A 25,563-nucleotide genomic window follows, 5' to 3' on the forward strand; every position below is an offset into this window, starting at 1 on the left:
GGACCCCACCCTCAGTCCTTATTCTTTATCCACAGGTACCTCTGATCTTTTGTTGTAGTGACCAATTTTTCATTTGTTTGCTATTTTATTACCTTCCTTACTTGGTGAAGAAGATTATGGTCCCTGCTTGCTTTCCGTGAGTTATGATTTTTGTCCAGAGCAGTGGATCCAACATAGGTAAAAAGTAAGCGTTTTCTTACCTTTAACTTTGATTTCTTCTAATATGGAGCCACTGCTCTGGGCAGACTCACCTTGTGCTTATTTAGTGTTTTATTAATTTCTGAGCTTGTCACAGGCTCGTCTTTTACATTCTTTCATGCAAGGTTGAAAGGGAAAGGGAAACACGTGCTCAAAATGTCAGTGACGCTACGGCAAACTGTATTGGTGATAGAACTATCATGCTAGGTTGCATTAAATCTATCACCATCTATAAGTTAATTGTGTATAGCTTCACTTCAGAGTTGATATAATGTCTTTGGAGCTTTCTGTTTTCTGAACTTTGGAATTTCTTACCTGGGAATAACATATCAGTTCAAACATGCCAGCCGTGGAGTCTAACACCCTAAGGAAGAAAGGAAAAAAAAATCAAAAAAGAACTCTGCAGAGTTCTAATCAATTGGATTGGACAAGAACATTCTTGGGTTATATATTCTATCCAGAGCAGTAGATTCTACTAGGAGTAATCAAAATTGCAATGGAGAAAACTAATTTTATCTTTCAGAGTGGCTTGAAGAGAAGTGTTCCCTTACTAACCAAGGACTGCTTTCTGTCAGTGCACATCACTGGGACAAAACAACAAATTCTCATTTCTCACCTGAAAAGAAGAGCCCATTCTCTCCATTACATTTGAGAGCTGCACCTCATGTTAACATACATGATACAAATACATCTGTTGAATGGCTAACAAGACAGGAAAAACAGCACAGTGAGACAGAAGGACCAATGAATTTCTTATATCAAGAAAAGAAAAACAAAGATTTGTCTGACTCACTTAACTGTAAAGAAGTATCTTTTGAACCAAACAGCTCAACAAAAAGCCAGAAGACTCCATCATTCGAACAGTCTAGGCAATGTGATGATGATTCTGACCTTCTGAGCAGTTTTATCATGCTAAGGTCTAAACACGTGTTCATCCAAAATGAGGAAAAAAATAATGTGGATAGGCAGAAAGATGGTAGGTGAACCATTCTGTCCTGTAATTTTAGGTCTAATTCTGCTCTCTTACACTGCTGTAAATCAAGTATAACTCCATTCAAGTCAATAGAATTAATTACATGGGGTGAAATCCTGGTCCCATTGACTTGAGTGGATCCAGTATTTCATCCAGGGTATTTACTTTCTATTTTTCTTTTTAGTTGTTTTGTTAGACAGTGTGCATTAAAGTTTGGTTCCACTCTGAAAGGAAAATGTAAACATGGTACCCTCTGACTCAGACTGTCTGCTCCCCTGGCATGTTCTGAGTCTAGTCTGCTGATTTTTGTGACAAAAGTAAGTTTCTATTGCTTACTACTCTTGTTAGTCCTGCAGAGCTAGCACAGTTAAGAGGGAACTACAGTCTGTTTCTTCTTATCCCAGCAGAACCATTCCAATTAGTTACACCTGTGCAAACTCAGTGATGCAATGAGGCTGAACAGTTGTCTGTGAAGACAGAATATGGTTTGAAGATCTGTTATCACTGTTGATGATGTGTGAGAAGAAAACTTAGCTTACAGATTGAGTATGCAGGACTGGCACTTAGAAAAAAAATTACTTATAAAACCCTCTTTGCTACAGAAATCATTGTGAGACAATGAAGTGTTAGCTCAGTCACTTTTCAGAGTAGAATCACGGTAAAAAATAAAATGCTGCAGGACCCAGACCCTGGTTAGCAGAGCTTCAACACAGATTATGCATGAGTTATATATACCCTTGGAAAATAAGTCTGTAATGTAGACACTGTTGCAGCACTAATTATAATAGCATGAAGTGGTGCTATGTAACAGATTAATATGGATTTTAATTGTATCCTGACATAATTTCAAAATAACAATTATTTGCAAGACATTTTAAATGGTTTTATTTTTTAAATTTTATTATTATTGTTTTATGTTGATACACCTGCAGATCTTGAGAAATTGATAACCCCAGTTCTAAAAGTACAAACTCAAGACATGTGAACTAAGGTCTTATGTTACCATCTAGTGAACTCTAACTAGAAGTGCATCTCTGAGTAGTACTATGGATAGAGGCATAGTTAAATATAGTGTAAACAAGTAAATGTATACAAAAAAAATGAGGAGTCCTTGTGGCACCTTAGAGACTAACAAATTTATTTGGGCATAAGCTTTCGTGGGCTAGAACCCACTTCATCAGAGGTATGAAGTAAAAAATACAGGAGCAGGTATAAATACATGAAACAATGGGGGTGCTTTACCAAGTGTTAGGTCAGTCTAACGAGATAAATCAATTATCAGTAGGATATCAAGGGAGGAAAAATAACTTTTGAAGTGGTAAGAGAGTGGCACATTACAAACAGTTAGTTGACAGTGTGAGTAACAATAGGAAGAAATTAGTATTGGGGGAAATTAAGTTTAGGTTTTGTAATGATCCAACCACTCCCAGTCTTTATTCAGGCCTAATCTGATGGTATCTAGTTTGCAAATTAATTCCAGTTCTGCAGCTTCACGTTGGAGTCTGTTTTTGAAGTTTTTTTGTTGAAGAATTGCCACTTTGAGGTTTGTTATTGAGTGACCAGAGAGATTGAAGTGTTCTCCTATGGGTTTTTGAATGTTATGATTCCTGATGTCAGATTTGTGTCCATTTATTCTTTTGCGTAGAGACTGTCCAGTTTGGTCAATGTACATGGCAGAGGGGCATTGCTGGCACATGATGGCATATATCACATTGGTAGATGTGCATGTGAACGAGCTTCTGATGGTGTGGCTGATGTGGTTAGGTCCTATGATGGTGTCCCTTGAATAGATATGTGGACAGAGTTGGTACCAGGGTTTATAGCAGAGTTTCGTTCCTGGGTTGGTGTTTTTGTTGTGTGGTGTGTAGTTGCTGGTAAGTATTTGCTTCAGGTTGGGGGGCTGTCTGTAAGCGAGGACTGGTCTGTCTCCCAAGGTCTGTGAGAGTGAGGGATCATCCTTCAGGATAGGTTATAGATCCTTGATGATGCGCTGGAGAGGTTTTAGTTGGGGGCTGTAGGTGACGGCTAGTGGCACTCTGTTACTTTCTTTGTTGGGCCTGTCTTGTAATAGGTGACTTCTCGGTACCCTTCTGGCTCTGTCAATCTGTTTCTTCACTTCACCAGGTGGGTACTGCAGTTTTAAGAACACTTAATAGAGATTCTGTAGGTGTTTGTCTCTGCCTGAGGGATCGAAGCAAATGCGGTTGTATCTTAGGATATGTCCGGACTACCCGCCGGATCGGCGGGTAGCGATCGATCTATCGGGGATCGATATATCGCGTCTCGTCTAGACGCGATATATCGATCCCCAAACGCGCTCCCGTCGACTCTGGAACTCCACCAGGGCAAGCGGCTGTAGCGGAGTCGACGGGGGAGCCGCAGCCGTTGATCCCACACCATGAGGACGGGAGGTAAGTCAAAATAAGGGATGTCGACTTCAGCTGTGCTATTCCCGTAGTTGAAGTTGTGTATCTTACATCGACACCCCCCCACACCCCAGTGTAGACCAGGCCTTAGAGCTTGGCTGTAGACAATGATTGATAAATGCTTAACCTATCCAAACATATGTAGATTTTATGTCAATTCCTTCTAAAGTATGGTTCCAATTTTAGCTGAAGGCCTATTGTCTCCCAATAAATTACAGTGCTGCTGTGGGTTATTTTTATAGACACCAGTTATATGTACTATTTAACCCAATTAGTATTTAGGAGACAACTAGTAAAAGTAATTGGTTAGCATAATTTTGAACCTTAATAAACTTCAAATTCAGTAGGCTCCTGGACAGTAAAATACAAACTTTGGCTTTTAACTTTGGGGGATGGAAAGTTTTTTACTTTTCCCTCTTTATTTCGCCCAAGTACCTCATTTTCACAGCTGCAGCCGTATGACATAGGGATCAAGCCACTTTGCCAAGAAGTGGGGGCTGCTAGCTCCAAATGTGATCAGCAGCTGCTGGAGGGAATCTGCCAGGATGAGGAGAACCGAGATGCTGGGGCACTCTTAGGATAGCTTGTGACTTCTTATTTGTATTGGAGAAGGAGAAAAAAAAACACAGAAGGGATAGATGCTGAGGTGCAGCTACAAGTAAAGATGAAGGGAGTGAGAACGACCTCTTAAGTAAACTGTTTCCAGCCCTTCTTTTACTTACCCTATTTCCAGTGTTCCTGATCTCTCCAGCTCACTGGTGACCCCATCAGCCTCCACCCTCTTTCCCTGAGCAGTTTCTCTTTCTTAGTCCAATTGAATTCCTGCTCTCAGATGCTCTTCCACTCAGCAGTTTCCCTGCCTTAATGCTCATGTAGGAATCTCCCTTTATACAAACAATAGGGCTATAGAAGCAGCTCCCAGCAGTTTCTCAACTTTGCCAGGATACGGATCTCCATCTCAGAGGTGGCTGATTCCATTCAGACCTGACAGCACCCACTTTTTGGCAAACATAATCTGACCAATGTATCATGTGACTGCAGCGAGGAAGTGTGGGAACTTGGAGGAAATAAAGAAAAAATAAAATATTTTCACTTTCTTTTTCCAAAGTAAAATATACAATTATTTTTCTGTGGCACAGGAGCCTCCTGAATTTTGAAATGTTTAATTAGCGAGTGGAGGAACGTGTTAGAAAATTTACTTATTCCGTGGACTTGTCTTGTGATAATTTTATATAATCTATGTCCAATGTTTTAGCACTGGAAATTAAAGTGTGTCCAGAAGTTCTTAAACAAGACAGTCCTGCTGTTTGTAAGGCTACATTGACAGAGAAAACAGAACAGGAGAATCAAGGCAGCATCTCAGTCGAAATTCAAGCATCAGGTATAGAATTTTGCTTTGAATGGTCTGTTTATTTTTTTTGTAATATTGCAATTTTACACTAAATAATAGCCATCCATACAAAACCAATATCCATTTTATTCTCTGCTCTCTACGGCTCTTATCCTGCAAAAATTCAATATGGGAACCCTTATGCCCATGCAGACTGTCGTATAACAATCCCTATATTTCACCATGGTAGCATCATGTGAAAGAATTAAGAGTTTCTCAGTCAGATATAAGCTATATCCAATATTGAGAACTTAAAGACAAACACAAATATTTAACAGGAGTGAAATATTAACAATATCTTATGATTCCTTACTGGAAATATTAAGCACTTTAAAAAGAAAATGATTCATCAATAAATGAACGAATGAAATTACACTGAGTAGCAAAAACAATATAGTATATGAGCTATCCTGACAAAGAATGCAGAACTGGAGATGATGAGAATGAGAACTTACATAGTGCTCCACATCTTCAAAGTACTTTACAAATATTAAGTAATTAGTTAATAATTATGAGGGCATAAATGACCAAATGTAGTGAGACCAGCAACTGAAATGCAGCCCAGTCTGGCAACCTTACCTGTCAGCTTGAGATATTTTAAAAATGAAATGATGAACCCTTGAACATAGGGGATAATAGAGTTTTAACCTTGATGATGTGATTAACTCAACTGTAATGTTAAGCACATAAAAGAAAAAATTGATATTCAAGAGATTTAGGTATCCCATCGACTCGAGAAATAGGTCGTGCCTTCCAGTTAATTAAATAGCAGCAGTATATTTGAGTTCTTCAGACTACTGTGTTGCTGTCACCTACTTGGACGTCATGAAAACTCAGTTATATCTGAAGGTATGTCTACATGTGCTGGCACAGCTATGCCACCACAGACATGTAATGTAGATACAGCCTACACCAACAAAAGGGTTTTTTCTATTCATATCGCAATACCACCTCCCCAAATGATGGTATCTACATTGACTGAAGTGTTCTTTTGTCAATACAGCCGCATCTACACTGGCAGTGGGGTTGATATAGCTACGTTGGTCAAGGAGTGGATTTTTTACACCAACATAGCTATGTTGACTTGACTTTTACGTGTAGATAGAGCCTTAGGTCTGGTCTAAACTCCTGAGCAACATAGTTATACCAACCTAACCTCCAGTGTAGACAGAGCTTCTCCCGTCAGACATAGCTACTGCCTCTCGGGGAGGTGGATTAATTACACCGATGGGAGAGCGGTGTCCTGTCGGCTTAGAGCATCTTCATTAAAGTGCTACAGCTGCATCGGTCGAGAGTTTTTAAGTGTAGGCCTGCCCTTAGAAGGGGTTACAAAACAGCCATCCAGCAGTTATTAAGAATTACTAACATGAAGAGAATGAAGTTCGTGTTGCAGATCTCTTGAAGAAAAGAATGCTTTTTTATTTTGCAACACACTTCAGGACTTTTATCCAACAGTGGCATATTTAACCAAATCGTGTTATCTTGTGTGTGTTTGTATTAACCAGAAAGCCAGTGCCAGGCATACCATCTGTTAGAAGCAACAGCCACTCCTGTTCTAAAAGAGTTGATGAATCTTGGCATACTTGCTGCAGTGAATTGGAGCTTTGCCACGGTTAAATTTGATCACACTAGATTTTTCTTAAAACAGCAGGAGAAAGTGATCTGTGATATTTTTAAACAAGGTAAAACACATTGTATTTTTCATCTATAAAATTGATTTTATTTCATTTGTAACGTGTGGTTCAATAAGTCTGGCAAATTATTGACAAACTTTCAAGCGTTTCCCATCTTAAGGGCTGATGGTAACAGACCTGTTTTTTTTGTTTCCAAAAGGTCTCCATTAATACCGTCCTAGTTAGGCGTGTTATTTTTAATAACTTGAATATCAGAATACTAAAAAGTATTCAAATCTAAATTTCACATGCTTCAGAAATGTTGGTCATGATTAATCATACATTGTAGGCAATGTTTAAATGACACTCCCACATGTGTTATTTACAGAGAAAAACACCAGTATGTTTTTGTTGTCCTTTTCTTTGTGGTCAGTGGCTGTTTTTGTCATATACCTGTCATGGAGTTCAGGGTATACTCCAGTCCAGGAAGGGGTGGTCACCTCTTAACCCTGTAACCCTGAGTGCCTCACAATACTTTGCTACTGTAGCTCCCAGCCTGGGACACTCAGTCAGCAACAAACATGCAGGTCACAGCCTGAGTGTCTGTGTGCTATACAGCCAATGCTGGTTCAGAAACTCTGATGCCAGCAGTCAGTCTACAGTAGGGTTACCATATCTAATAAATAAAAAAAGAGGACCCTCCACGGGCCCTGGCCCCGCCCATTTTCCCACCCCCCAGCCCCGCCCCAACTCCGCCCCTTCCCCGCCCTAACTCCGCTCCCTCCCACTCCCAGCCACGCGGAAAGGGCTGCCCGAGCGCTACCGGCTTCACGGTTTGCCGGGCAGCCTCCAGACCCTGCGCCCCCAGCCAGCACTTCCCCAGCGCAGCTGGAGCCCGGGAGGGGAAGCGCCCAGCTGGGGGCGCAGGGTCTGGAGGCTGCCGGCAAACCGTGAAGCCGGTAGCGCTTGGGCTTCGGGCAGCCCCCTTGCCTCCGGACCCTGCGCCCCCAGCTGGGCACTTCCCCTCCCGGGCTCCGGCGGTGCAGGGTCCGGAGGCATGGGGGCTGCCTGAAGCCCATAGCGCTCGGGCAGCTCAGCTCTTAAACAGAGCCAAAGAGTCAGGGGAGGAGCAGAGCCGCCATTTTCCCGGACATGTTCGGCTTTTTGGCAATTCCCCCCGGATGGGGGTTTGAGTGCCGAAAAGCCGGACATGTCCGGGAAAAAGAGGACGTATGGTAACCCTAGTCTTCAGCCTTACAGCCCCACTCTGCCTTCCACAGCCTTGATTACAACGAGCAAGGTGGCCCCAACACACTCCCAGTCCCGAATTTTCCCAAGACCTTGTGTTCTGCAATGTCCAGCCCTCTCCTGGACATATCAGAGAAATAAGAAATTCAGTTGTATGTCTTAACACTACATAAGGAATTATGAATGCTTATTTGGGTCACAGACTGTAAAGCGTAATATTAATAAGTATTCATAATCCTTATAAGGTGTTAATACATACAATTCACAATTATATTAATAAAAGATCTCATGCAATAGCCTGTTATAATACAGTAATATTCTATACAATCTGGTCTATATTACAGACCTATATTGATATAACTACATCGCTCAGGGGTGTGAAAAATCCACAACCCTGAACAACGTAGTTATGCTGACCTAACCCACTGTGTGCACAGCGCTATGTCAGCGGGAGAGCTTCTTCCACCAACATAGCTACCACCTCTTGGGATTAATTAGGCCGACGGGAGAGCTGTCTCCTGTCGGCTTAGAGCATCTTCATTAAAGCGCTACAGTGGCACAGCTGCATTGGTGCAGTTGCACCAATGCAGCACTTTAAGTGTATACTTGCCCTCAGTTGATTCAATTGTTTATCACTTGAAGTTCAGCCCCCTCCCCTCATCTTTATAGACCAATAGGTATACACTACACACTTACTTCGGAGGTAAAAAATCCACACCCCTGAGCGATATAGTTATACCTACCTTAACCCCCTGTGTAGACAGCGCTATGTCAGTGTGAGAGCTTCTCCCGCCAACATAGCTACCTCTTCTGGCAGAGGTAGAGTAACGAAGCCAATGGGAGAACTTTCCCCCATCAACTTAGAGCAGAGGTGGGAAAACTTTTTGGCCTGAGGGCCACATCAGGGTTCCGAAACTGTATGGAGGGCTGGGTAGGGAAGGCTGTGCCTCCCCAAACAGCCTGGCCCCTGCCCCCATCTGACCCCTCCCACTTCCCACCTCCCTCAGAACCCCCGACCCATCCAACCCCCCTGCTCCTTGTCCCCTAACCGCCCTCTCCCTGGAGCCGCATATTAACTTCTGAAGAACTGCATGTGGTTCCGGAGCCACAGGTTGGCCACCCCTGCTTAAGAGTCTTCAATTTAATTCAAGATTAATTCAAAGGTGTTTATATATTATGAAAGACAGATGATTTCAGAAATTTAGCAGGACCCAGGAAATCTGATACTATGGTCCAACCTAACCATGGTGCTCCCACTTATGGGCTCTGGTCTGTCACTGGTTTGTAATGATATGCTACAATCCACATGACAGCTAGAACCATGGCCTTATCTGTGTCAGTAAAGAGGTTCCTCTGACTAAAATAGTGGGCAGTGGAACAATCCTTCAGGGCCAGGCTGCCGGTCCTTCCCTTTAAAGACAGGCTATTCTTTCGGGAAGAGTTGGAGAAGATTCAGCAGTCCCTGTCTGCGCCAAAGAACGAGAGTCTGCCCCAAGACTGGTCCCTGAGATAGCTCGTCTTGCCCACACTGAAGAGGCAATAAGTGGCAGAGTGCCCTTTTGAGTTTTAAGAAGAGAGCCTGATGCTGAGAGAGCCAAGGCCCAGAACCTGTCATGAGGGGAAGGCTGAAAAACAACAGTCATGACTGGGCCCAGACAGTGCAATGGGCACTTACAGCAGTATGTTTGGCTAGAATAGTGGGAAAGCTGCAACTGCTCTCTTGAAAAGAGCTGTAATTGATTTTTCACAAGAACTCTGCCTAAATTCAAGCCTAAAATTCCTCAGGCATTTTTTCTTCATAGCAGATTTACCTTATTCACAATCTTACCTAATCCAAAGTATCTGAAGAAAGGAAGACTTCATTACCAGGACATTCAAAGGTCCCTGCAAATTTACATAGAGCAGCTCGCAGAGGTCAATGGATCACAGAGGCTATTTATTTTGAACCAAGGTCCAAATTAAAAAACAATCAGACTCCAAAGCTACCGCCTCAAAGTGGACTAAGGTACTAAGCAGGAATAAAGAACAGGAGTACTTGTGGCACCTTAGAGACTAACAAATTTATTTGAGCATAAGCTTTCGTGGGCTACAGCCCACTTCATCTGGTGCCACAAGTACTCCTGTTCTTTTTGCGGATACAGACTAACACGGCTGCGACTCTGAAACCTAAGCAGGAAAACTTACTTCATTATAGGGAAGATGTTACCAGAAACATTTAAAGCACACTTAGTACCATTGATATGGACAGAAAGTGAGGAATCTGTTTTTTTAATAGAGATTTGTAAGGCAGACAGACACCTGGGCACCAGTTTACACCTTTGCCAAGCATTATAGGATAGATGTGCAGGCTTCCATAGAGGCAGTCTTTGACAGGAGAGTGTGGTAGGTGACTGTCAAATCCTCATCCCTCCTGTAGCTTTATGTGAGCTGCTTTGGGAGGTTTCAAGTAGCCAGCATAGTACAGAAGACTAAATAAGACATTTTTCCTCTTTGTTAATTTTCTTCCTTTAAGGTATTATATACTAGCCCAGAGAATCTCCCGTGAAAAACAATGTCTTTTTTATGGTTCAAGGCAAGGGTAGTCAATAGGCAGACCTCAGGACAAATCCAGGCCACCAGTTGCTTTTAAACAAACCCTGAAATCTTTTTATTTACTTATTATCTTTTTTTTTTTCTGAAGTCTGGAGCTTGACTATACCTTGACCAAGAAATTTGGACCTTGACAAAAAAATAATAGAGTACCCCAGTTCAAAGTTTAATGCAAAGTTTCTTTGGAAAATTCAAGTTCGAGTTATCACTGTATTAAAGTTATTTACTGATTATCAAAGGATGGAGTCAGTTTGATTTCTTGGGAACTGCTTTGAAATAGTCAATTGCAGAAAGATGGTTAGACCTTTCTATAGAGAAGCGTGATGTCATCAAAAGATTTAGTAATCTGTCTCCATCTGCTGTATGAGAGGATACATCACCCAAATAACTTAGACTAGTATAGAGGAGCTCAAAGAAATAAAATAAACAGGTAGGCAAAATTTCTGCTTTCCTTCATGTACAGTCAGTGTTTGCCTTGCTGAGATCCACAGCAATGAGTGTTTATATTTATATCAATATTTCATTGTGGGAGACTAATGTTCTGAGATGCCAGGACCTTTTATATGACTTCGTGTATGCAGTATAGCTCCTGAGGTTTCTATACAAACTATATATATATATATATAAAAAAATTATTTAAAAAAAAACTTTTTTTCCTTTGTATAGGTAAAAATAGTGAGAAAGAGATTCTGTTGTTCAAACATGCTGCTCTGGTGCATCTGTTGGTAACAGTTCGAGACCTCCTATTAATGTGTACCTTGGACACAGCATTAGGTTAGTTTTAACAATAAAAATGTTTTCTCTCTTTATTGTCATTGCCACTGGATGAAATTAATATACCATGAAATTCTGCAACCCTCGCTCATATTTTGTAATTTTTGATTGTGATGTAACTAAACACTTATCAAGCCTTAACTTACAGCTTCTGAGAGTTGCCCCCGTCTGCCTGCATATTTCTACGTTCATATTTAGGGTTGCCAACCCTCCCAGATTGGCTGGGAGTCTACCGGAATCAGCCTCAATCTCCTGGTGACTATTAAAAGCAATCAGGGAGATTTTAATAGTCCAAAAGTCCGGTTGGCAATGCAGTGGGGCTAAGACCGGCTCCCTACCTGCCCTGGCTCTGCGTGGCTCCTGGAAGTGGCTGGCATGTCCAGTTCCAGTCTCCGCACACTGCCCCTGCACCCTGCCCCGAGTGCTGACTCCACAGCTCCCATTGGCTGGGAATCGCAGCCAATGGGAACTGCGGGGGCGGTGCCCACAGGCAGGGGCAGTGTGCAGAGCCACCTAGTTGCCCCTGAGCCTACGAGCCGGACATGCCAGCCACTTCCAGGAGCTTCCTGAGGTAAGTGCCACCTGGCTGGAGCCAGCACCCCTCAGCCCTAAGTCCCCTCCCACACCCAAACTCCCCCTCAGAGCTCGCACCCCTCATCCCCTCCCGCACCCCACCCCTTGTCCCAGCCCTGAGCCCCCTCCTGCACTCCAAACCCCTTAGCCCCAGCCCAGAGCCCCTTCCCACACTCTGAACCCCTCATTTCTGGTCCCGCCCCGGAGCCCGCATCCCCAGCTGGAGCCTTCACCCCCTCCCACACCCCAACCCACTGCCCCAGCCTGGTGAAAGTGAGTGAGGGTGGGGGAGAGCGAGCAAAAGAGGGAGGGGAGATTGAGTGAGTGGGGGCATGACCTCAGAGAAGGGACAGGGCAAGGGTGTTTAGGTTTGCGTGATTAGAAAGTTGGCAACCCTTTACTCATTAAATGCCAATTCAACGCAAATCGTATTTCTTTACCATTAATACCTGACACATAGTTCATATCACCATTTATGGCACTGCACAGTTTGGCCAAGAAACTTCCATGGGAGTTGCACCCACTTACATCATGTCTGGATTTTGCATGTGAACCTTTGAGTTAGCTGGCAAACATATAAGAAGGACCAGGGCTGGTGCAAGGAAGTTTCGCGCCCTAGGTGAAACTTCCACCTTGCGCCCCCCCCGCCCTGCGGCAGCTCCCCGCCCCCCACCTCGCCCTGAGGCACCTCCCGCCGCAGCAGCTCCCTCCCTCCCTCCCTCCAAACAGCTGATTGGCGCCGCAAGCCTGGGAGGCGGGAGAAGTAGAGCAGCGACGGCGTGCTCGGGGAGGGGGCGTAGCAGAGGTGAGCTGGGGTGGGGAGCACTGTGGCAGCTCCGCCCCCCACCCTGAGGCTCCCCCGTGGCTGCTCCCCACCCCCCTGGCCCAGGGAGCCGTGCGGCAGCTCCCCGCCCCAGCTCACCTCTGCTTCGCCTCCTCCCCGAGTACACCGCCCCCCCCCCTCTAATTCTCCTCCCCTCCCAGGCTTGCGGCTCCAAACAGCTGATTGGCACTGCAAGCCTGGGAGGCCGGAGAAGTGTAGCGGTGACTGCACGCTCGGGGAGGGGACATAGGAACGCTGTAAAAAAAATTGGGGGCACCGCTTTTTGGCACCCCCAAATCTTGGCGCCCTAGGCCGCCTAGTTTGCCTTAATGGTAGTATCAGCCCTGAGAAGGACATATAGGCAGTCAACTTTCTGAGACTTTGTGCATTGTTTATTATGCTGTTCATTTGGAATAATTTATACCTAAGAAATTAGTTTCCCATCTACTCCTTTGAGTTGCAGATATGAAGAGTGAGACAGGTTCAAGCACAAATGTGAAATATTATTTAACACATTTGGCTCCTGTGTAAAGCTACATCAAAGACTAAAGGCTGAACTGTAGCCCTTAAACTCAGAGATTATTCCATTTTTAGTAATATGCAGATAAGGATGAGGATAACAGTTCATCTGCTCCTAATCTCACACCTGAAGTCATAATTCCCTGTTTGTCACACATTCATTTCCACATCTACCTATTGTAATTTCACACATAGGTTTATCAGAATTTAGAGCATATATGATCTCTATTATGAAAAATTTACACTCTACAAAGTTATGACTTCATGTGGAGCATAACAGCAGGAGCAGATTAACTCTTAAAACGATTGTGTCTTCATTGAAATGCCTCTAATAATAAATGATGGGGAAGAGGAATGCAGAATAATATGTAAACAGAACTATCTCTACTCATAATGTTTTTCTAAGAGTTCTGTGAGGTGTCAGCATATTTAAAGGTGAACTGCAAAAGAAATTTGAAAATTGAGCCAAGCACAGAAATACTGTATGTCCCCACCAGTCAGGCTGTGGTAGCATTCAGCACATAAGTAAGTGGAAACTAGTCATATATCCATACATATTTTATTTATATCTCTCAATTTCTTGGCCTGCTTTAGGTTCACTGTTGATTCACAGTATGTATCACACAGGGATGTTACAGGTAGCAGAAATATTTGAAATAATATGAGCCAACTAGTAGGGACTCTGATACGTCACATTTATCTTGTAAGCCACTTTTTAAAAAATAATTAAAAGATTAAACTTTGGAAAATGTGGCATATAAGAAAAAGCCTGATTTAGCTGGAAGCTTCTCGGCTGGCTTAGTGTAACAGCTCAATTTTCTGGTATCTCAAGTTCCAGAATGCTACTTCCGATTTTAGATTTATTTATATGACAACTGGTTCCAAAGTCTGGTTAGTGGGAGCATTCTGCACATATTTCTGTCTTTGGCTAAATTTTCAGCTTTCCTTTGCGAGTTGCCTTTATATGAAACTAAAATGTATGTGCAGATCAAATAGAAATCTTGACAATTTTCTCTCTCTTTTTGCCAATGCTGAGTTTTTGGAATGTCAAATTTAAGTAATTATTCCTTGCTTTGGTTTTTAAACAGGGTATTTGTCCAAGGCAAAGGATATCTATACAAGCATCTTAGGTTCTTGTTTGAATAATATTTGGAGGCAGCTGGAGATTGTACAGTATAGCAGGCAGAAAAAGAATGAAATCAGTCCCAAAATAACACAGCTTCGGTGTCAGATGTTCAAGTGGGTGCAGAGTAATACAGATGAAGAGAATCATAAGGTTAACAATTTAAACAAGTTCTTTAAACAATAAAAACTACTTTAGAGCAATAATTATAAAACTACCTTACTTAAATAAGAGCTGGCTTATGACAGAGGGATAGCTCAGTGGTTTGAGCAGTGGCCTGTTAAACGCAGGGTTGTGAGTTCAATCCTTGAGGGGGCCATTTAGGGATATGGGGCAAAAATCTGTTGGATGATTTAATTGGGGATTGGTCCTGCTTTGAGCAGGGGGTTGCAGGGCCGCCCAGAGGATTCAGGGAGCGTAGGGCAAAGCGGAGGAGTGGACATACTCACCGGGTGGCGCTCTGAGTCTGCAGCGGCGGGCCCTTCAGTCGCTCCGCATCTTCAGCAGCACTAAAGGGCCCCCCGCTGCCAAAATGCCGCTGAAGACCTGGACTGCCACCAGTAAAAAGGCGCCTCTAGCCAGGAAAGGGATGCTCGCAGGGCCTCTGTGGGGCTTGGGGCAAATTGCCCCACTTGACCCCCCCCTGCTCTGGGCGGCCCTGAGGGGTTGGGCTAGATGATCTCCTGAGGTCCCTTCCAACCCTGAGATTCTATGACAGGAAATTCTATATTTGACTGTCCACTTGAGAATACTTATGAGTAAAGGGTGGCGTGAAGCTACACCACCTCAGGAATAGCCCAGGGAGCTCTGCTGGCTCCCCACTTACTCCAAGGGTGAAGTATTCTACACAAGCTTGTTACGAGGCACAGATTTCTCCTATGCCAACTCAGCTGTGCTGGCAGGTACCTTTAAGGCGGTGGTGGGCAGAGCCAAGGTGCTGCTCACTCTGCATATCTACCTGTGTACAGATACATCAATTAAATATGGACATACAATTAGTCAGCCAATTGTATTGAAACAGCATTTGCACAAATAGGAAACAAGGACCCCATATGAACCCAAATGGTTTTGCTCTTGAATTAAGCACACATTGTTCCTTTGCTATCTTGCATCATTTGTTGAAAATTACAGTATGACTTTAGCCACTAAAGTTCCAATCCCAATCTCTGGCTGACGAACACACAAGGGTGTGGGTTGAAGTACAACATTGGTTTTAGACCACCATTGCATTCCTCTGCTCCTTGGCCACCTGTGGAGTAGGCCAATCGCCTGACATAAGTGAGAGCAGCCTTCAGGCTACTCTAATTTACACCAGTTGCAAATGGCCATAAAACAGCTGGGGATCACTGCGGGATAGGTTTGTGGGGCGTAAACAGAGGAATTGGACATAAATATCCAAAATGTGTTCTCCTGGCAGTACGGATATTTTTGGAGATATCATTCCTGTGTTTAAATCCCCCACAAAAAACCAGAAGCAAAAACCAGGTTTATCACAAGATGATTTTATTTACATAACGCATAAGCAACATAATACATAATAAAAGTGAGTAAGGCAAAAAAAAAAAAGATAATGAAAAAATATTTTAGAATATTTTGAGTGGAACTTAAACTTGTAAAGACTACATTCAGTTACATTCAGAGGCAGTTTTTAGAGTGAGCCAGACCAGACAGAAGGAGTATTCCTGTATTAATAAGATGTGAAAGTTCTATTGCATAAGCCATTTACTGTTGCATTATATTAGCATTGGCTAATATGATGTGAAGCATGATAATCTGGTTATACCTTTATATCATATTAGTGAATTGCTATTGATGCAAGATATAATGAGAAATTTCCTTTATAAGCAAAAAGTTACAAATGGAACATGATGGATCTCATAGAAAAAAAACCTTATGAACTTTACCATTCTTATTCCATCATCATTTGCATCCACGATTACACAGGAACAGCAGTATATTAGTACAACATGTAGGTCAGCACTTGATGTAGTAATGAGTGAGACAACATTGGAAAACTAGGAAGAAAACAGATAAAATGTGTGCCCAGAGTTAGGCCCCTTGACTTTAATGGGAACTATTGGGTGCTCAGCTTTTGAGAATTAGGCCATTTATTTAGTCCTCTAAATGCAGATTTAAGTAACCTGCGACAACAGTCTTGAACATCTAGATGCTCCCTTTACAGTCAGTTGAAGCTGTGTGGAGTTTGGAAACCAGGCCACTATTTTAAGCACCTAACTTCAAACATCTGTTTTTTAAAATGTTAGCCAAAGGGACAAATATTCAGAAACTATTTCTGCTATGACAGCATTTAGCACAATGATAACATTTACACATGCAACTACCTCGTTGGACCCATAAATCATGAAGTTGGACATGTAAATACTACCACTTGCTCCCACATTTAATTTTGGGTGCAGAATTGGGCCCACAAAAATGGAGGCAGTTGACGACCTCTTAAACATCAGGTCCATAAAGTGTACCCAGACAGTGCCTGTAAAATGGCACGAATCTACTAGGATAATCCTGTGTAGATCATTGTCAAGTCTTTTTAGTTTATTCCTGAAAATTATACTGAGCATATTGATAGTATAGCACATGGTTCACTTTGGTTCAGTTGGGTTGGGAGACAAGGTTGAATATCTCCTCTAATGAGAGAATCTTTTAAAAATGCCTGCCCTTGGGTGCAATCTGATCCATTTGAAAGTAAAAGACTTTGGTCATCAGCAGTGTTTAATAAGCCTCACACATAAGTTATTTAGTGAGTTCCATTATGGTCATGGAAATCTTTCCAAACTGCTTTTTAGTTTCCCATAATTTTAACAAGGAGCTCCCAGGAGCCCCTAAAAGGCCCCTCCAGCACACCGTTGTAAGCAAAACTCCAAATATCTTCAATGTGAGTTTTACCTGTGAATGGAGTATGGGATTGGCCTGAAAATCTCCTCCCCATGATGGTCTACCTGGTGCTGCAGTAGGATTTCAGTTCTGTGACAGCGGTTTAAGTACTGCCTTTAAATAGTTTTTCTTTCTGTGTGTTAATACTCAGGTGTGAGATATTTTTCTAGACTATCTTTATTCCTGATACCGCATCTCCTTTCATAGTAATGCTCTTCTAATATCTTTTAGTAGTAAGCACACAATTATCCTTTAGGAAACATAGATTCAGCAGACAGCAAAAAATTAATACTATATTTCATGTATTGTTCCAGGAAAAGTTGTGTAGATAGAAAAAAAAATTAAAATGTTAATTTCTTTTACTTGTCTTACATCAGGTACTAATCATAACAAGAATGGACTCTGAGCATGAAAAAGCTGCCATCACTAAAACCCTTAGTGCAGTAGAAGGTAAATGCTGCTCTTTTGTGCAAATCTTTAGAAGATGAGAAGGGTAACATCAAGACTGTGCTCCACTCCGCTTGCTTATATCTTTGTGTGCATCTCTCACAGATCCCACTCAAGTTCTCCCTCAAGGTCACTCACTAGATTGCTGTGAAGGGACCCAGCTGTTAGGTCTCTGAGTCTTTTAAGCCTCCCAGAGCCTGAATGGAGTCCAGCCACTGCCCCAATGTTTGGGGTCCCTAGGCTTATTTCAAGGCACAGACCCTTTGTCTACCGTCCTCTCCTGAGAAATGGAACCTGCTACCCAGCTGCCTAGTCCCCAAGCTCAGTGCTGAGTTCAGCTGAAACACACCCTCTTCCAGAATCCCACCCCAAGGTGTAGCCTTCTGGTTTACCGTTTAACTCTCTCAGGAGGCCTGAGGTAACACACACAGAAACTTTGCCCAGAGTCTTACACAATACCCTTTACTAGCTCACCCATCCCTTGGGCAACCAGGTGGGCTCACAAATCAGGTAGGCGCTCCTGCCTCATTCAGGCCCTTACATGTTGAGCTGCTTCTCTCTCCTCTTGAGCTGGGGAAAAGTGGCTAAAAACCTAGACAGATCAGTACCTCCCTTTTTACAACTTGTAGCCCCTTTATCAGATGACCTATATCTTGCCAACTTCAACAGGTGATCATAGACTTGTTCCAGGTAAATTAATTGCACAGGCAACCTCTCCCCTGCTAAACCAGTTCACCTGGTTGGAAGCCAGTCTCTTGTTAGAGCTATTCTCTTTTGATATTATTCCTATTCCATGTAACATCAACAACTCTCCTTTGTTAATCTTTTGCCCCAAACCTTTAGAATTTTAGCCCAACATGGAAGCAAACAGACAATGGAGAAAGCAAAAGGCTGCACCTTCAAACTGGAGTTTGCTACTTGGTAAAGATATCTACAGAAACGCAGTTTTCATAGTAACACTTCATACTGTCAGCCAGAATTCATGTTTGTACACACAGATTTCCAAATTATCATAGCATCTCATCTTATACTGCCCCTCTTTCCGCACTTCTGTACAAAGTCCCCTTTTTGCTCCCATTGTCTCCTGCCACTCCTGTCTCCACGTCTTCATTCCTGATACTTTTTATGATCAGAACAGCCTGTCAAGCACACCCCTCTCTTCCTTCAAATCCCTGTTTTCACTTGATGTCTTTCTTGGTTGATCGCCTCACCAACAGCATATCTGCGCCACCTTGTGTTGAATTATTCTTTTGTGTTTTGTATTAAGATTAAATTGCATACTCTTTAGGACCAAGGACCCTGTGTCTAAAGTGTTTTATAAATGGTGGGTGTATTTGCAACACTATAAATAATGATAAATATTCACTCTTTTATATCTATTTATTAAATGGCTTAGAAACATAGATCAATCTGATTGTCTCATCAACCTTCTGAGGACATTTATATTATACAAAATACATATTGTTCTCCATCCTCTGCAACTTGTTAGCTACATCTCTTTCTGTCATATTTTCTGTCATATATAAAATAAAAAAATGCCAGGGGGAAAAAAACCCACTGTTTTCCCAGTAGTTGTTCCTCGCTCATTTTAAGTTAATTAGCAACATTACTTAGCTAAGCAACATTTCTGCTCTTGACTTACCAACAGGACTCCAGAATTTACCCCATCCTGGGCCTAAATATACAAGTCTTTCAGTATGGGCAGGGTCACAGCTTGTCAGCCTAGTGAAATGCGAGATTACTGATGACTGCCTCAGGTACAGCACTGTCATCCGGGGCTGTACCCCTGAGGTTATAATTTCCTGATTCAGCCCATGTTTGCTGTTTATCACTATATGTCAATTTACACCTGCAGAAGATCTGGTCCAGTCTCTTTAATTGATGTTTAATTCTTTTTAAACAGGTTTAAAAGCCATGGTTTTGAATCCTGAGAAAAGAGGAGTTTTGTTAGAGCACCATGTCATAAGCAGGTGAGTATAATTCATAATTTTTGTGGCCCAAATCTTACAATCTTTACTCAAAATTAACTTCAGAGACACTCCTGTTACTTTCAAAGTGAGTTTTGCCAAAGGCTTGGGTAAGTATTTCATGATTTGGGCCTATGTGCTTCATTTTGCAAGGTGATGAACATTCTGGACCGATCCAAATCATCAATTAAGTATAGTAGTTAAGTAGTAACTCTGAGTAGTCCTACTCCAATCACTGATGTGAAGAATCCCCAGGGAAAAAAGGAGATATAGATGGGCATTGTCATAGTACTGATGATGCAACATTAAAAGCTAATTTACAAGACCCCCCCATCCTTTCCAGCTGGGGTTGTAGAGACTCTCCTAACTTGTTAGCTCATGTCTGAAATGAAAGGTGATAGCAGGAAATATGAAGACCTAATGCAGATTACTGGAGGTGGTGAAGTATTTAATAAAAATAATTAAAAATTTCTGATACAGAAAGGATAAAATCAGTTTTTTAATTATCCTAAAACAACTGACACTTTCTATTCAAGTGAATACAAGTTTACAAGTTTTTATTTTGTACTGGGAGTAATCTCGCTAAAAGATAATTTTCTGGATATTTCTCTTTCAGTTTGAGTAGATGTTCCTGTGTTATTGTACATAATCAGCACATTGGAGCTGACTTTCCATGGACTCTTTTCTCATTAGTGGTGGAGTATGATTATACAGAGAACTCCTGCTGGAATGAGCTGTGCAAAAATTTGAATATTACTTACATAACTTTTAAAACCACTCTTCCAGAAACACTTGTAGTGGGTAAGTAAATGCCTCCTAGAATTCAAATGAAAGGTTGGTCTTGCACCTGAAAAAGGGATTTGTATTCTCTAAAACAGGGGTGGGCAAACTTTTTGGCCACATCGGGTTTCGTAAATTGTATGGAGGGCCGGTTAGGGGAGGGGGTCGTGGCCCTGCCCTCACCTCCTATCTGCCCCGCCACTTCCCCCGCCCCGGGACTCCTGCCCCATCCACCCCCCCGTTCCCTGACGGGCCCTCTAGGACCCCTGCCCCATCCACCCCCCCGTTCCCTGACGGGCCCTCTAGGACCCCTGCCCCATCCACACACCCCCATTCCCTATCCCCTGACTGCCTCCGGACTCCCGCCGCCCCATCCAACCCCTCCTCTCATTCCTGATGACCCCCCTGCCCCATCCAACCACCCCTTCTCCCTGTCCCCTGACTGCCCCCGGAACCCCTGCCTCTGACTGCCCCCTGCCATCCCATCCAACCCCTCCCCTCCTTCCTGACTACCCTCGGGGACCCCTGCCCCCATTCAACCCCCTGTTTTCCCCCCCCGACTGCCCTGACCCCTATCCACACCCCACCCCCTGACCACCACCCCGAACTCCCCTGCCCTCTATCCAACCCCCCCTGCTCCCTGCCCCCTTACCATGCTGTCTGGAGCACCGGTGGCTGGTAGCACTACAGCCATGCTGCCCAGCTGGAGCCGGGCCACGCCGCCGCCGCCGCCACCACGCAGCACAGAGCACCGGGTCAGGATGGGCTCTGCAGCTGCGCTGCCCCAGGAGTTCACGGCCCCACCGCCCAGAGCATTGTGCTGGCGGCAGAGCAAGCGAGCTGAGGCTGGGGGGGAACAGTGTGGGAGAGGCCGGGGGCTAGCCTACCGGGCCAGGAGCTCAGGGGTAGGGCAAGACAGTCCTGCGGGCTGGATGTGGCCCGCACGCTGTAGTTTGCCCACCCCTGCTCTAAAATGTTTACAGGTATGTGCCCATGAAAGAGAGAGAGAATAATCATAATGGCTAAAGCTAAGCATCCTGACCTAGATCATCTCTTGAATTATGTACATAATAGGAGTAAGATAGGAAGAAGTTTTGGACTTGAGCCCAATCCTGGAAAAGATTAGCAGTGAATCGCACTGAACCCCGAGAGAACCTCTTTGACTACTTGGTAGTTCAGCATTGATAGAGGCGCTATCCAGTGTTCTTCATGCAGAGGGAGGCTTGCTTCAGTGCTGGACAAAACTAGGAAGGGCCTTCTAGCATCTCAAATTACTTGCACAAGAAGAAAATTCAACAGAAATATTTTGAATGGGGGTGTATATAGTCTACATTTTCAAAAAGATATGTCTATTTGAATACCTAAAACCATCACCTCTTATATTCCCTGTTTTGTGAAGCTGTTATATTATTTATCTTTAAATCTGAAAATGTTTCAGGTGAAAATTTTGGCTGCTTCCCTCTGGAGGTGCAGATTCCGTATGTGTTTCTGACATCTGAAGGACTTCTTAACGCACCAGAAATCCTTCAACTTCTAGAATCCAAGTAAGTGAAATTGACTTGATTACTGATGCATCTATCTGTCAATTTAAGTAGGGGCCTCATTTGCTAAGGGGCAATGTGGGCAGTTGCCCTTCCACCAGACTGGTGTTTGCCTCCTGATTTTTCATAGGTCTATATGCTCCCCTTTGGCCCTCCCCACTGACTTTTCAGAATATAATATAATCACATATAATCTTCTATATGCTGACACAACTTTTCTTCCCCTAGAATTTTTCTGAAATGAGGCCCCTTAATTTAATCAATTCTATTTATTTTAGGTTTTTCCAATGCACTTATCACCTTGTTGGTTGATAAGGCTATCACTCCACTTAGCAATTACAGCGTTAGCATTATAGTGAAGACTACAAGACAAATCTGGCAATCACATTCATGGCTCATTGAAGTCACTGGTGTTATATGGGTGTGAATCAGAGCAGAATTTGGCCTACTGATATTAATATTAGAGATGTTAATGGTGAAATTGTGCTTTTATTCCAACTTCTTATTTCAATCCTACAACTTTCTCCGAAAATCACCTTTGAGCTTAAATATGTCATGCTTGGGTGCTACCTAGGAGTAATTTTGTTTTAAAAAGTTTTCATAAAAGTATTTTGCTTGGGTTTTTTTTGTAATTACCAGGACTCCCTAAATATTAGAAGACAAAAATGTCCCATTTTTCTGATGCTACCAATTTTTCTAATGCTATTTTAAAAGTTAGCAAAGTCAAAAACTGTTTTGGATGTTCAAACTTTGTATTCTCTCCCTGTGGCATGCAAAGAGTTTAGTCTCCTGAGGGCTGTTATAATTTGGTCTAATTCTGGTTGTTGTTTTGGTGGGTGATTACTGGGGGAGGGAGGGTGTTAGTGGCCTGTGATAAACCGGAGGTCAGACTGTGTCATCTGGTGGTCCCTTCTACTTTAAACTCAAAAAAGAACTAGATAAATTCATGGAGGGTAGGTCCATCAATGGCTATTAGCCAGGATGGGCAGGGATGGCATCCCTAGCCTCTGTTTGCCAGAAGCTGGGAATGGGTGACTGGGAATGGATCACTTGATGATTACCTGGTCATTCCCTCTGGCATTGACCACTGTCGGAAGACAGGATACTGGGCTAGATGGACCTTTGGTCTGACCCAGGATGGCCGTTCTTATATTCTTATGTTCTTAAACCCTGTGACTCACCTTGGTATTTACACAATCCTGAATGAGTACTAGCACCTTCAATTTGTTGACATACCTTTATAACAATAACAAAATTCTGAAGGTTTGAAAATAGTGCACGGCACAGGTGTGTTGTTATTCTCCTTAACAGAAACAATATCCATTTTATTTTCCCCAACAATCTAAAAGTTCACAGAGTAAACAGCACTTTGCACTTTTCATTATGGAAAAAAATTGTGAAGTGTGTTTCTGTGAAGAGTTTAATTACAATTTGCCCTTTTAAGCCTAGTGCTAGTGGTGGCCATCTTGCTGAAAAGCATTGCCAGGTTTGATACTAACCGTGAGGCACAATGAAGAAGAATGGCAAAACAGTTTCCAGCTTGTTCTTAATAACAATTTAACAGTCCAAAACCAACATTTTTAATTTCAGTATTTAAAAATTTAATAATATACTTAATGAGTTCTTCTTAGCCCTGAGCTCTGACTGTGCTCAGCCTGACTGTGGCAGAGTAGCCAGAGACCCAACCAGTGCTTTTTACCTAAATTTCCCTGGAATTGTGGGACCATCAAAGGGATCAGCAAAGAATTCTGGAATTTCACAGCAGTCTCACCAGTCACACACAGAATATCTGGACACACAAGTTTTTTCCACTGGATATCAGAAAAGGTGCACGTTTCTTGTGTGACTTAATGCTGGCAGAGTCAGTTTTAGCTCCCTTGTGTTTGCTGAGGATGATGCCCCATAGAGTGGCTCCCCCTCTAATCAACTGTGACTCCCTCAGAGCCCTGAGCATGTGGTGTTCATTCAAAGGGTCTTTCACTAACACAAGGAGTGGGGATGCTATTTTGGTTCACTTCCCTCACTCTGGCAATTTGAGGGCCATTAGAGGGGAATTTCACTCCTTTCAGTCTCTCTGTGCTGCACAGTGATAGAGAAGAGGGATATGGCCCTAAATGAGGAAGGAATGGCTAATAATCAGGGTAGCATGTTGCTAAAATCTTTTTTAGTTGTCAGAAGCAATGTAATACAGCTATAGCTTCTCAACAAGAAGTTAAAAGGGTTGACTTTGCTACACTGCAAATTTCAACATCAAAATGTTTTGCTGACTTATAAATATCAATCTCTGCATTACATAATGTTGCTTCATGGAACTGCAACCTTGTGTGCAGACTGTGGCAGTACATCAAGGTAATATTAAATGTATGTGGAATTAAACCTAACAGAATAAATATTGAAATATTGAAGTCTAACTATATTGATTTTTGACCTTTGAATATATGTCTTAATTGAAGTATAGTTGGGGGTTCACAAGATCAAGAAATTAAAAATCCATATAATTGGAGTTGAAGAGTTAAATAAAAGGACTTCACAACACCATTCCTCTCCTTTTAGGAAGATTTCATCATTTCACTTAAATGAAATTTACTGACAGTTTGTGAATTCTATAGGTACAATATTACTTTTGTTGAGAGAAGTTGCAGTGAATCATTACAGCTTTTTGGAGGTACAGATCGATATATCGTGATAACAATAGATGAACGCACTGCCATAATTATTGAGGTACAAAATTAGACCAACATGGTCAAATTCCGCACTCAGTTACATCTCTTAATTTTTCCTTATAAACCAGTCTCTCCAGCCGTCTAGCCATTTTTGTTGTTCCTCTTAACCCCCTCCTTAGGATGACCATTTCAGATCCTAATAGCTTCTCATCCCAGAAGTTATTCCAGAGTTGAATGAATCCAAAATTCTGTTTATGTCATTGAGGCATTTACTGATTGATCTTGTATTGTATCTTCTTTCTACACTTATGCTTGATAACAGAATAGCTGCAAAGCTGACCTGCATTATCCCTGTCGTCAGTTCTGTTCTAAAATCCCTGAAGTGATTTTGATAATATTGAATATTTATTATTAAAGACCCCACACTTGAAAAAGGGGTTGTATAATTGAAAATATTTTGTAAACAATTCAAGTTATAGATGACTGTATCCTCTCATTGATATCTATGTTAATTCCTTTCATGTCAACAAGATATACATGCTAAGGTAGAGAAGAATTTGCCCTACACTAAGGTTTGAACAACTGAACATGATCGTATAAACTTTGTTATTAAAATTCCTTACGTTTATTCATCTATTCAATGTATGACAGCTAGAAAAACTGATATTGCAAGATAAATTGAGTATAAATTCACATATTAATACTCTGAGCTCTGGTCAAGTGAAAAATTATTGAAAACAGAACACGTCTATGCCCTCCTACAGCGTAGTATTTAGCCACGTTGTACTTTATAAATCCAATACATCCATAGTGTAATACATATAGGTTGATTAAGGTAAAGATTAATAATAATAATTTGCACTTTTATAATTCTCAATAAGCCTAAGAACAAACCTGTGCAGTACATAAATATCCTCATTTTATAAAAGGGGAAACTGAGGCATGGTGCGGTCAAATGACTTGCCAAAGTTCACACAGAATAAAAGTCAGAATTGAATCTAGGTCTCCTGGCTTCCAGTCCAGT

At 42.3% G+C, this 25,563-nt stretch overlaps 1 protein-coding gene across 1 annotated transcript in view; it reads left to right on the forward strand.

Annotated features, from left to right (window-relative positions):
• Nucleotides 1-25,563, forward strand: part of SHOC1 (shortage in chiasmata 1) — a 99,423-nt gene that overhangs the window by 43,779 nt on the left and 30,081 nt on the right. The window contains exons 7-16 of the mRNA XM_054033164.1: nt 722-1,174; nt 4,853-4,978; nt 6,493-6,669; nt 11,104-11,211; nt 14,215-14,402; nt 17,519-17,591; nt 19,492-19,558; nt 20,172-20,356; nt 21,774-21,879; nt 24,486-24,597. Coding sequence (XP_053889139.1) covers nt 722-1,174; nt 4,853-4,978; nt 6,493-6,669; nt 11,104-11,211; nt 14,215-14,402; nt 17,519-17,591; nt 19,492-19,558; nt 20,172-20,356; nt 21,774-21,879; nt 24,486-24,597 — 1,595 coding nt within the window. The remainder of the gene's footprint in view (nt 1-721; nt 1,175-4,852; nt 4,979-6,492; nt 6,670-11,103; nt 11,212-14,214; nt 14,403-17,518; nt 17,592-19,491; nt 19,559-20,171; nt 20,357-21,773; nt 21,880-24,485; nt 24,598-25,563) is intronic.

This window comes from Malaclemys terrapin, chromosome 6, assembly GCF_027887155.1.
Source record: "Malaclemys terrapin pileata isolate rMalTer1 chromosome 6, rMalTer1.hap1, whole genome shotgun sequence".
Lineage (NCBI taxonomy): Eukaryota > Metazoa > Chordata > Testudines > Emydidae > Malaclemys > Malaclemys terrapin.